Raw genomic sequence first — 13,659 nt, forward strand, 5'->3', positions numbered from 1 at the left:
ATGTAATTGTTTTTCGGAAACCAAAAGTTTAATTCGAGGCTTTGTAACTGATAATGCACACCTCAGATCGGCTTCACAATCAATAAGTTTGTTTCGATGTTTTATTTTTATGTTTAAAAGTGTAGAAAAACCACTTTCGCACAGATAAGTGGAAGAAAACGGAAGAAGTGTGCGTATCGCCACGCTACCCACTCCCTTGTAGGCCTATATGTGTAAATATTTAACCCAAAAATCAATTAGTGGCATTGCTTCATAATCGTTTTTGCAGTGGAGTTACACTTTATTTTCAAGAATTCCTCTTGCAAACCGTCGGGAAGAATGTCCTCGTTAACACGAAAGGGACTTCTTGTCATCTTCCATTCTGGAAGGTCGGTGTCACCCAAGTCTGGGAAATAGCATTCGAATTCTTGTTTCAAAAGCTGAAGGTGAGCTTCTACTTCAGCCTTAAGCTCACCTTCCAGTTTAAGTTGCTTTTTGTCAAGTGCAGTATCTAGGTTGGGAAATAAAGCTGCATTTCCTATTTGTATTCGGCGGTGCCACAACCCCAGCTTTGCCACAAATGCTCGAATGGAATCATAGCTATTAATCCGGTTAGTATTTCTGCCCTGCAAGAGCAGATTTAAGTTATTGAGGGCCTCGAAAATGTCCACGAGGTATGCCAACTCCAGCTGAAACTTCTCTGATGAAAATGGCAGAAGGAGATTCTCATGAGTTTCCAAAAATAACATCAGTTCATCTCTCATTTCATACACGCGGGCTAACATATTACCTTTCGATAACCAACGAACAGATGTATAGAAGAGGAGAGTCTCATGGTTCGAATCCATATCCTTGCACAGCTTGGTAAACAGTCTCGTATTGACGGCACTGGTTTTGACGAAGTTGACGGCTCGTATGATTACTGTAAGCTTATCTTTCATTGCAGCTGGTAGAGTCCTGGAGGCCAGAGCCTCACGGTGAATCACGCAGTGAGATCCAATGGCATTGGGACTTTTTTGCTTTATCCTGGAAATAAATCCACTTAGTCACATGCGTTTAGTCACATAGTTTGATATCGCTCGCGCCCCCCTTGTGAACCTTTCGCGCCCCCCAGTTTAAGAACCGCTGGTATAGAAGCTTAACGAACTAAATATTGCATCCGCACCTGAACGTTCATTGGCGAAGTAACGTTATATCAAAGCTGTAAAAAGGGCAAAGGCATGACTATGAAAGCTAGTAGGCTAAAGTACATGGCGAGGAGACATCAAAAAACAGCAACAATTATTTCGGCATTATGATGCTGTGCTCTGTACCGTGACGAGAGACCATTCTGACGAGTTAGTCTAGCCGCTCTAGCAAATGTTTGCATTGACGTCACTGGGAAAGCAAAACTAACCATACCATAACCATAACACATCTGGTTGGCTGAGCAGCTGGTGACGTTTTGCAAAACGAGTGAAAATTGGATAAAACGAAGGCGTTTTTTGACGTTTTTGAATCTGGGAAAGCAAGTTTGTAGTATAGTTGCTTACCTGGAGCCTCAGTGATTGTTTCTGACAGAAGGGTTTGCATTAATTGGCATTTAAGGCAAAACATGCGGTTTGGTGAGTGTAACAGATTGAATGATTAGGCCTATAGCGCCATCTACCACTTGTATATATGTGCGGTTACCATTACTATGACGAAATATATATTCTCACGAGTACTGATGTATGCGCAAGACGCTAGTTTGATGAAGCTATAATTCAGTATAAGAATCAACATATCTTGAGAGATCAAGACATTACATGGTGTCAGAACTTACTTGAACCTACGTATTGCAAGAAGAATTATCAATAGTCGTTTTTTTAGTCTTAAAACATGGCAGATTTTAAGCAGCCTGCCCCGATGAACTTCAACAGTTCAAGCATAGCAGAAGCATGGAAAAAATGGGAGATGTCTTTCCGAACCTATTATGTAGCCGCTGAGATCAGTAAGAAGTCAGCAGAGACGCAAGTCGCAATCTTGCTACACTGTGCTGGGACTGCAGCACAAGAAATCTTTAGCAATTTTGTCTTTCCAGACAATGATGATAATGATAGCAAAGACAATTACGACCACGTACTGAGAAAATTTCGGTTATATTGTGAACCAAAGAAGAATGAAATTTTTTCCACGTACAAGTTTTGGCACAGAAATCAACTTGATGGTGAGTCTTTTGATTGTTGGATTAATGATCTCAGAACACTTGCAAATGACTGTGCATTTCATAATCAAGCTGTTAAAGAGAGAAATCTTCGTGATCAAATTGTCTGTGGTATTTCAAACCAGAGTATTAGAGAAAAGCTGATGCAAACCTCAGACTTAACGCTGGCAAAAGCCATTGATTTATGCCACGCTTATGACGCAACAAGAAGCCATTTGTTGGTCATGAATAACATACAACCACAACATATCGACAGCATTAGTAGTAAACGCCAGTCAACCATGACGAACCGCGCAGCCTCTGCGATGCAACCCGTACCAAAGCTAAGAGACAGTTGCAGATACTGTGGTAAAGTCCACGCACCCAGAAAATGCCCTGCTTATGGTAAAACGTGTCTCAACTGTGGTGTGCGTAATCATTTTAAATCGGTGTGTCGAAATCCTCCTACGAAGCCGATGCATGACATCAAAGCCGAAGAATCAGAACCAACATTTCTACAAGTTTCCACCATTGATGAACAAGAAAGCAGCACGAAAATGAAAACTCGCTTGGTTATTGGTGATCCTGATGGTCACAAATATTCTGTATTGTGTAAGCTTGACACTGGTGCAGCTGCAAATGTTATTCCTTACAATTTTTTTGCACAAATGTCCGGTCTTGAATTGCAGCAGACGAGCACCAAGCTTTGTGGTTTTGGTAATAGCGTTGTTAAGCCGCATGGCACCACCGTAATCAAATGCTATGATAAAAGCGACAATTGTTTTGACTTGTTATTTTACGTAACTGATGTCATTGATATTGCTATTCTTGGTGAACATGCATGTGCTATTTTAAACCTTGTTAAACGTATCGACGCATACACACAAAATGGCACTGGTACTATTGCAAATATTACCCATGAATATGCTGATATTTTTTCTGGCATTGGAGCTTATGATAAAGAATACCACATAATGCTCAAGCCTGATGCCAAAGCTGTAATCCAGCACCCCAGAAAAATCCCTTATGCTATAAGATCACACTTGCAAGAGCATCTTGAAAAACTTAAAACACAAAAAATCATTGCTGATGTTGATACGCCAACTGATTGGGTAAATAACCTTGTTGTAGTTGAAAAGAAAGACAAATCGTTGCGCATTTGTTTAGACCCAAAACCATTGAACAGTGACGTGCGGTGAGGTTCCTAGATGGTGAGGCACTACTTTTTTCAAGTCACTTTTACAATAAAATTTTTTAACAACAAAAACGGTAAATTAGCAGCATGCTTTCACATTTATTAAAAATAAAATCCATGCGCCTATCCTTTTGGACTAAAACATCTGTGACTTTGTTGTAGAGACCCTTCTTTACTCCAAACATAATCACTAGATATTGAAAATAAGAGACGGGAAAGCAGAAAAGGCATTTTTTAAAGCATAGCCACACAGCCACTTCTTTTTTGAGTACCAATCTCTTTGAAAGTTGCAAGTTATTTTTTTTTTGTTCAGTCGTCTGATGCAAACCTTATAAATTTGGAACAGGTCTTCCTTTATTTATGACTTCAACTTTGGATTGAAAGTTTAGTTTTTAAAAATCTCTCAGATTTGATACTAAATCTTCCTCCATTTTATTTACATTTTATAAGAAACAATCCTTTACGCTGCAAGAAGTCACATACCACGTAGGCTCGCGGGCACTCCAGCTTGACGAAAAAGGTTTCATAGCTGTGACGTCACATTTGAGGCGTGCCTCAAATCGTAGCTAAATCGTTCATGATGATTTCTGGCGACTTTGCGAAAGAAAAAGGCACGCATAGTGCAGTGTATGGAAGTTTTCTGATCTGAAGTGAGGCAAAGCTGGCGTTGCCTCTCCTTGCGTATTTCAACGATTTTGACCACATGAACGCTCGATAGGAATATCGCCACAGAAACAAATTAAAGCACAGTTTAGGTGTAGAAACGTAAAATTTGGGGGAAAGGGGGCACGACTACAGCAATTCACACAAACTAAAGCACCTAAAAACGTGTAATATTTACTACTTTTTAACAAAAAATATTTATTCTGTGATAACCATTTCTTTGATATAACTTTTGCTTTGCCAGATGTTGGCAGGTGAGGCACTGCCTCACCTGCCTCCCCTGACTGCACGTCCCTGCCATTGAATACTTTTATTAAGCGTGAACGTCATAATATTCCTACACCAGCGGATGTCCAATCCCAACTGTCCGGAAAGAATTTATTTACTGTAATTGACATGAAAGACGCTTACTGGCATGTAAAGTTGACAGAAGAATCTTCGTACCTCACTACGTTTCACACCCCTTGGGGTAGAAAACGATTTCTTCGAATGCCTTTTGGACTGTCGTCCGCATCTGAAATAATGCAGAAACGAAATGAAGAGACATTTGGTGACATTGCCAATGTGCATGTCATAGCTGATGACATCATCATAGCAGCATCTTCTGAGAAAGAACATGATGAAATTCTCAAAGCTGTGCTAGACAGAGCTCGTCAAAAAGGAGTGAAGTTTAACAAAAAGAAAATCCAACTCAAAGTGAAAACTGTTGAATATATGGGTAACATTGTTTCACAAGATGGTCTGAAGCCGGATGAAAAGAAAATTGACGCTATTGTGAACATGCCCAAGCCCACAGATGTCCATTCTTTGCAACGATTGCTAGGAATGACGAAGTTCTTATCTCAATATATACCTAATGAATCCTCCATTACAGCGCCTTTACGTGATCTGTTAAAGAAAGGAGTTGAATGGAAGTGGACTGATGCTCATGACGAAGCATTAACTCATCTTAAATTACTGTTGACAAGTAAGCCAGTTTTATCGTTCTACGATGTCATGAAGCCTGTAACAATCCAGTCCGACGCTTCTCAAAAGGGACTCGGAGCGTGCTTACTTCAAGATGGAAAACCGATTGCCTATGCTTCTAGGTCCATGACTTCCGCCGAACAAAACTATGCACAAATAGAAAAAGAGATGCTCTCTATCGTTTTTGCAGCAAAAAAGTTCCATCAGTACATTTATGGAAAAGACTCTATTGTTGTTGAGTCTGATCACAAACCAATTGAATCAATTATGAAGAAGCCATTGTGCAAAGCTCCGCCTAGACTTCAACGTTTAATGCTTTGTTTGCAGCCATACGATTTAAAAATCAAATTTGTTCCAGGAAAAGAAATGTACCTAGCTGATACTTTATCACGTGCTTATCTCAATGTTGTGCCAGACAATGAATTGAATGATGACCTTGTTCGTGTAATCCACACTCTTATAACTAGCCTTCCAGTTACGCCATCTCGCATGGACGAGCTTATTGAGGCTACAGAGCGAGATGCAGGTCTAAAAAAGGTCAAAAGCTATTGCAAAAATGGATGGCCTCGTGCACAAAGAGACGTTCCGGTCGAAGCTAGAAGTTACTGGAATATGCGTGACATATTGCATGAAGCCGAACATTTAATAATGGCCAACGATCGAATCGTTGTCCCAGTCGAGTTACGATCGTTTATGTTGAATTTAATCCATGAAAGCCACTTTGGAATGGAAAAATGCAAATCCAGAGCGCAAGACTTGCTTTATTGGCCTAGGATGTTATCAGACATCGAAAACATTGTTGCAAAATGCAATGTTTGTTGTGCTCATCAACGAAACAACCAACGTGAACCGCTAGTTTCTCACGAAATTCCAGATGGACGCTTTTTAAAAATTGCTATGGACATAATGACTGTTAAAAATCGCGATTATCTTGTTGTTGTTGACTATTATTCCAAGTACCCAAGAACTGCTTTCCTTAGCTGACAAGACAGCAAAGACTGTTGTAGAACAAGTTAAAAGTGTCTGTGCGAGACACGGTATTCCTGAAGAAATTGTCAGCGACAATATGCCGTTTCGAAGCAAAGAGTTTGTTGAGTTTTGTAAAGAGTATGGTGTTAAGAGTATTACCTCCAGCCCCGAATATCCTCAGAGTAATGGCCAGGCTGAACGCACTGTTCAGACGTTAAAGAAAATGCTCAAAAAAGCTTTTGATGCAGGCACTGACCCCTATTTAGCTTTGTTAGAGTACCGTAATACACCCATTGCTGGTCTTGGTTACTCACCTGCTCAAATTTTGATGAGTCGTCGTCTTCGCAGTAAATTGCCTATTGCTAACACTTTACTTGTGCCTAAAGTTGTTGATGTGTATGCTGATTTACGCAAACGTCAAAATCGCCAGAAGTCTTATTTTGATCGTCATACAAAACCCTTACCTACTTTGCAGAAAGGAGATAAAGTACGTTATAAAACACGTAATTATTGGAACAATGCTGTTGTTTCGAATGTATGCAATGAACCTCGATCTTACATTGTTCGCAATGAACGTGGACCTCTTCGACGTAATCGTAGACATCTATTGCAAATGCCCGCTGATCCGTACTGTCATGGTGATTTCAATTTTGATCCTGATGAAAACTGTATCGCAAATAATCATGATTTGAATCAAAATGTGCCTGATGTTCGAAATGAATCAAGTACTTCTCGACTTGAAAATAGGACAACGCGATCTGGCAGACAAGTTGTCACCCCACAAAGATATCGTGATTGATTTATTCACCGACTTGTGACTTACAAGCATTTGTGTTACTGTTCATATTTCACGATTGTATTTTTATGCTGTGTAAATCATGTTGGCCTATTTGAAGAAGGAAGATGTAACAGATTGAATGATTAGGCCTATAGCGCCATCTACCACTTGTATATATGTGCGGTTACCATTACTATGACGAAATATATATTCTCACGAGTACTGATGTATGCGCAAGACGCTAGTTTGATGAAGCTATAATTCAGTATAAGAATCAACATATCTTGAGAGATCAAAACATTACAGTGAGGACTTAGACTACTCACAAGCGTTACGAGTAATTCTAGTCACGAATACAGTAATTTTCAAGTTAAAGTAGACGTGATAAAAATAATAAGAAGTTAAACCTATAGAATTCAGTCATTATATTTTGCATAGTTTTCGCTCAGGTAGGCTAAGCACTGCTTTCCTTGCTTTTCCTCACCGATCGTCACTGTGTTATAATAACATGCATTGCGATATTAGTATCAGGCCTAGATATTCTCTGCATGCTCGTGATTCCTTGCTTTCAACTACTCGTCGGATACGGTACTGCAAAGGCTTTGTTAAGAAAAACAGCTTATTGGTAACGTTTCAACTGTCTTTCCAAACAAGTATATTTTTAATTGCTCTACTTAACATTTGCTAACTGTCTTCTGTAGCTGACTGTACCAGCTGCACTACAAAAATTTCTGCAATTTAAATTTTAAAAAAGTAGAAAAAGCAATCGCTGCGAGCCTTCGCATCCACTCCTTTAGATATCCCTGAGAAATGGCTATCGTGAAGGCAACGTTGGTATAGTTACCAAAACACATCGTTCGCTGTTTTGTATAGTGAGTATGAGTGTATGTCTGCATGATAGGCTACTGACATACTGAGTGCATGTCTGCCTTGTGTATAATATACTCAGAGGTGGGCACTCGCTACTTTTAAAGTAGCGCGCTACCCGCTACCGCTACTTGGGCCAAAGTAGCGCGCGCTAACGCTACCCGCTACCAATTTATAAAAGTAGCGCGCTACCCGCTACCGCTACTCGGGCCAAAGTAGCGCGCGCTACCGCTATTTCTTCCGCTACTTTTGTCTAAAATGACACTAGGAAGCACTCAAGTACCTTGTGACGCAAGAATGACCTTGAAAACGAATGTTATCATTCGTTTACACTGTTATTTCAACATCGTTATAGAAAACACATTCTAAGGGAAATTTATTGTTACGCATCTTTCAAAAACACGATCATTTCAAAATGAGAGTCACTAAGTCCTGCCCGCTTTCGCTTAAGCACATCTTTTCCAACAGATAAAAGTTTCTCCACCGCAGCACTGGAAGGAATGGAGGTGTATTTAATGAACAGATGTTTTAACTCGGTATTCGAAAAGCTCAAGGACTTGCTCTTGTCCGAAAAAAAGGCGTCCACGATTGTTGCTTCCTTCTGCACCGACGTTTCACGGGATGGCGCAAACACTCCAAAAAATACATCCTCGGAGTCATGACTGGTGTTGGTGTCACTCTTATCGGTATCAACCTGGCTTGATGTCTCCGCAACAGTCGAATTACATCTGTCTTGACTTTTTCTCGCAGTGCGTCAGCATCATCCGTGAAAACGTAGTGCAGAAATTGTAGCCACGACGTTTTGAAAGAGGGATGAAGACATGATGCCATGACGCATTTCATGTTGTTGAAGCACTGGTTGAATCGTTTCCTCACCCCTTCAAGGACTTTCACCTTCAACTCCTCACAGGTCACAAGATCACTGATCTCGGTCAACTTCTTCCCGCACATTGTGATGGTTGGAAGCAAGACTCTGTAATATGCCTTGGACTTGCCCTGGAGAATGTCTAAAGCCTGGCAGATAGGCTTCATCACACGGAGATATTCGCCGAAGAAGTTGACGTCAGCTAGAAAAGGCCGAAACTTTGCAACCAAGCCGATTATATAGCTGCTTGACCACGCCAGTAGGCCTGTAACAGAAGTGGCTAAAGCAGATGTGGCTAAGCTAACATTCTGTATACATAGACAAAGCACTACTGTTGCTTCTCAAAAGGGTTTCTTTATTGATTACCCAGCGTGCAAGAGGATGTCATCAGATAGCCGAGACAACGACGAGCTACACCAAGTTGTGTCAATTTAAAAAGAACGAATATTGCCATGCTAGCGTGTTTTATGCAAGAATCGAGTGCTGCCAGGCGCATTGGAAATGAATTAATAAAACTTGAAACAGTTGAATTATGCTAATAATATAAAAACTTGAAAGTAGACTAAACAGTAGAATTATGATAACTGCACTGCAGATATGGCTGATGACGAATACGAAACAGCAGTCGGTACATACGTTGGCCCCAGTCAAAACGACGTTGAAACGTAGATGAAACGTCGTGAATGACGAAAACAAATTAAGTTATGATTGAGGGTTAGAAACTGAAATTGAATACTGGGGCACAACTGTAAAATCAGCCATGAGAGAAAAATATTTACAAGCGTTTATAGAGAAAAAAATTAAGCATGTATGCAAACAGGTAAGCGTCCATGTCTGTCCATGTCCTGCCTCCGAAGAGATAGGAGTTGACATCCATGGAAGCAAACCAGAAAAGTAAAAAGTACATAGGCTAAGCGGTGCGCGCGCAGGGTTGTGCGAGACATGAATGTCCGAGAGTCATACTATTAGTTCGAGTTTTTTTTGATGAGGGAGGACAAGACGACAGCAGTTCATTTGGAAGTTCGGTGATGTATATGATGAGCACGACAGCAGCTGATAAGCAGTTCAGTTAGTAGTCCATTGATGGATGACAAGCACGACAGCAGCTGAGTAGTGAGTCCGTTGATATAGGACGAATATGACAGGAAAGAGGCCAGCTTGTATAGTTGCAAGCTGTGTGACATGCAGCCATTGCATGTCGAAAGTGGCGCAAAATAGCGGCACTGGTTGGGTTGACGTCGCGGTGTGCTTCTGACGCAGAGAAGGCTTGAAGGATGGACAATGCAGCAATTGCATGTCGAAGGTTGTGTCGCAAGTAGCGGCAGACATGGGGTTTACCATGTTAGAGTTGCGTCGGTGGCTGTGGATAGCCGTATTGAGGGTCATCTCCGTGGAGGCATCTCGTGGTTGAGGCATCTCATGTTGAGGTATGTGATGAGGGACTGTTCAACTCAGTGCAAGTCGTGGTGAACATGGGGTGCTGTGGTGCCATGTTGAAGTGGTCTCATCAGTGAGCTTGTCGTGTCATCATCGTGGTGTTGTATTGAAGTTTCTTGAAGTCTCGCATCAACCTCTCGCAGCAACCGTGTTGATAGGCAGGTCTGAAACGAAATTGATACAAAGTAGCGACCGCTAGAAAGTTACACATAAGCAGTTCAGACACATTAAAAAAAGCGATACATGCGGGGATACAAGTAGTTACAATATGGCAGTGCCATAGGCGGCAGACGCCGGCTGATGATGGGACACATAATGAAAAAGAATAGCGATACATGCAGGGATACAAGTAGTTGCAATATGGCAGTGCCATAGGCGGCAGACGCCGTCTGATGATGGGACACATAATGAAAAAAGAATAGCGATACATGCAGGGATACAAGTTATTAAATTGGTAAGGCATGGCAAGGCAATGCCGGCTGGATAGGTAGGAAACGAGACAAGAAACTATGAAAGTCGTGGTATAAGTACGGAGTAGGCTCAGCACTCATTAAAAAAGAGCGACAAACACGAGCATAAAAAGTAGTTACAACGTCACATGACTGTAGTTAAGCGAGTGATTATAAAATGAATGAATGGATGCAGTTTTCACGTCTTGCTCAGGACGGTAAGCTACAGAATGGATGCAGTTTTGACGTCTTGCTCAGGACGGTAAGCTACAGAATGGATGCAGTTTTGACGTCTTGCTCAGGACGGTAGCTACAGAATGGATGCAGTTTTGACGTCTTGCTCAGGACGGTAAGCTACAGAATGGATGCAGTTTTGACGTCTTGCTCAGGACGGTAAATTGCTGTGATAAAAGTAGCGACAAGCGCAAGCTGAAACCGTGTGCGAGGCTGCGATGTAAGCTACATACCGAGATAAAATCGGTAGGCTGACAAGTGAGTTTGCAGCATGTGAAACAATACAGTAGGTGTATGGCGGTTGCTTATGTAAACACAGAAATATTTGCGCTGGCAGTTGACCAGCGCGCAATGAGACATCATGACGTAGTTAGTTGACATTGCAGTGGTTAGGCTACGTCATGAAGGCGATAAACTTGATTATGAAGACACAGAGGTGGATCCGTCACCCTTACATTGATGCAACGTCAGCAAACGTTGAAGCAATGTAAGTATGACGAATATCGTTGTATGGGGAGTGACGCCACGAGAAACTGTAGGGAAACGAGACATAGTGGGGAAATTAATGAGGAATAAGGGCGGCAATAAGCTACTTGCAATTAGTTAAAAAAAAATTTATACAGTGGTTTTTATAGCAACAGTAAAGATAAGGTACCGTAGAAAAAAAGTGGAAGTTATAAACGATGCATAAAGACTACCGTAGATAATTACATAAGGTTAAAAATTTTAGCATGCAGTGGTTTGTACGGCAACCACAAGGTTAAGGTACCGTAGAAATAGAAGTTAAAAACTATGCATGTAGACTACAGGAGATAACTACAAAAGTTAAAAAATTTGGCAAGCGGTGGTTTGTATGGCAACCACAAGGATAAGGTATCTAGGAATAGAAGTTAGAAACTATGCATGTAGACTACAGTTAGAGATAATTTCAGAAAGTTAAAAAAATATTTGAAAAAACGTGGTACATTACCAGGTGGCGTGGATGCCTTTGTTGCAGGTCGTGAGTTCTGAAGATGTACTCGGGGTCACCATTGTAACAGAAGTGGCTAAGCTAACATTCTGTATACATAGACAAAGCACTACTGTTGCTTCTCAAAAGGGTTTCTTTATTGATTACCCAGCGTGCAAGAGGATGTCATCAGATAGCCGAGACAACGACGAGCTACACCAAGTTGTGTCAATTTAAAAAGAACGAATATTGCCATGCTAGCGTGTTTTATGCAAGAATCGAGTGCTGCCAGGCGCATTGGAAATGAATTAATAAAACTTGAAACAGTTGAATTATGCTAATAATATAAAAACTTGAAAGTAGACTAAACAGTAGAATTATGATAACTGCACTGCAGATATGGCTGATGACGAATACGAGACAGCAGTCGGTACAGGCCTATTGCAAAAAAACCAAGAATTTTTTTCAATTTAAATTAAAGTAGCGGATAGCGGGAGTGCGACAGAAAAAAAATAGCGCCTCTCCCGCTACCGCTTCTTTGGAATAAAAATAGCGCCGCTACTGCAGCCGCTACTCCAACTAAAAAGTAGCGCCGCTATACCGCTACTTTTACATTGATGCAAATAACGCCAGAAAATCTGGCCTTATTTGGATTTTTTTATGGCTGCAAATTTTGACTAGTTTAGAAAGTATTTATTTAAGTAAATTTCAAATAAAAGTATCACTTATCATCACTTAAAGCCTGAACTATATCCGTTTTAATTACTAAGTAGAGACATAGAGAGTATAGAGAATGTGTTAGCTGTGGACAGGGTGGTTCTATTAAGTTGAACCGGGTTTCGGGACTATTGCCAAGTAGCCTAATTAGTGAAGTCTCTTAGCTTAGTCAGCAGTCAGTACATAGTACCAACAGCATAGTAAGGTGTAAGCAACTGATTCTGTAAGTGTAAACCATCTAAAAACTTCATAGACCTGCTGATTATAGGGTAATAATAATAGAAAGAACCAATTTTATCAGAAACAGTTATATTTTAATCATTTTTTTGAAAGGTTAAGGTATAGCCTATTCTCCAAGTATTGAAAATGATTAAGTATACAGTAAGTAAGGCATACTGATGATGAATTAAAGTGATAATGGTTTCTAGTTTTTGTGCTACTACAGTAATTGTTTATTAAACAGATTATGCAAACGAACCGGTCATTATGCTCTGACAGTGTTAAAGTATTTTCTGTTATGCTTGATCGCTAAATGGCATTTACAAAAATATATTTTAATTAAGTTGTTAGCGTTTATTTAGCCTTAATAGAAGTAAATAAAAAATTTGGCCTTTTTTTGGCCTTATTTTATAATGGATTTGGCCTTACCATAGCTTGAGTATCTGGTAACCCTGAAACTAACCCAGATTCAGAATTCTGATTTTTCTTCTGCACTGCAAATGATTTGGATGTAGGCCTATACAGATTTATTATTAAAAAATGGTGTTTTGGTGTCTTAGCAGCCTGGTATCTTAGCAGAGTCCACAAGGGTCAACAAATTCAGCTCTACCATGCCCTCTTAATGTGCGTTTCGACCGGTACTTCTAAATACATACCGATATTGTCATTGGTTGCCAGTTCAAATTAGACCAGTTTTGTGAATTACAGTTTGGGTCACGATTGGGGTGTGGATTAAGATTATGGTCCGACAACCAGCCTGCCAATTGAGCTGTTTGGCTTCCCAGTTGCAGGAAATTTTTGGCAGTTGCAGGTTTTGATATTGTTGAATCCTTTGATTTCCGATTATTTCGAATCGACTTCAATAGAATAGGCCGGATGCAACCTAGTTCGTACCATGAACAGTTCAGACCGTCAGTTCGTACCTTGAAAAGATCGAGAGAAAAAATTAAAAAAAGCCGAAGTCGCTGATCGCAGTTTCCGCAATCATTTTAAAATTTTCCCCCTGAAAAGATTGAGAGAAAAAATAGCTCATAGCCGAAGTCCGCTGATCGCATTTTCCGCAAACATTTTTCCCGCAGTTTCCGCTAACTCTAACCATGGCGTAATCTATGCTCTAACCCTAACCCTCGCTGATCGCAGTTTCCGTTAACCCTTACCCTAATTCTAACCATAGAGTAATTTTTGCTCTAACCCTAACTCTTGCTGAT

At 40.5% G+C, this 13,659-nt stretch overlaps 2 protein-coding genes across 2 annotated transcripts; one reads left to right on the forward strand and one right to left on the reverse strand.

The window, feature by feature from the left end:
- Nucleotides 1-236: 236 nt before the first annotated feature.
- Nucleotides 237-1,653, reverse strand: LOC145766737 (protein FAM200A-like). Its single transcript, XM_082578446.1, has 2 exons — nt 1,628-1,653; nt 237-1,005 (listed from the first exon to the last, which is right to left on the reverse strand). The coding sequence occupies exons 1-2, from the start codon at nt 1,651-1,653 to the stop codon at nt 237-239; spliced, it is 795 nt and encodes a 264-aa protein (XP_082434572.1).
- A 186-nt stretch (nt 1,654-1,839) lies between these two features.
- On the forward strand, nt 1,840-3,342 carry LOC145766748 (uncharacterized). The gene has a single exon (XM_082578456.1). The coding sequence runs from the start codon at nt 1,840-1,842 to the stop codon at nt 3,340-3,342; it is 1,503 nt and encodes a 500-aa protein (XP_082434582.1).
- The last annotated feature ends 10,317 nt before the right edge of the window (nt 3,343-13,659 follow it).

The sequence above is a fragment of the Aplidium turbinatum genome, chromosome 1 (genome assembly GCF_918807975.1).
Source record: "Aplidium turbinatum chromosome 1, kaAplTurb1.1, whole genome shotgun sequence".
Taxonomy (NCBI): Eukaryota; Metazoa; Chordata; class Ascidiacea; order Aplousobranchia; family Polyclinidae; genus Aplidium; species Aplidium turbinatum.

Bases quoted from the DNA above. Each gene is read 5' to 3' on its own strand.
- LOC145766737 (XM_082578446.1), bottom strand. From the start codon at position 1,653: ATGGTAACCGCACATATATACAAGTG. The intron at 1,006-1,627 runs GTAGATGGCGCT...ATTTATTTCCAG, and splicing joins ACCGCACATATATACAAGTG to GATAAAGCAAAAAAGTCCCA.
- LOC145766748 (XM_082578456.1), top strand. From the start codon at position 1,840: ATGGCAGATTTTAAGCAGCCTGCCCCGATGAACTTCAACAGTTCAAGC.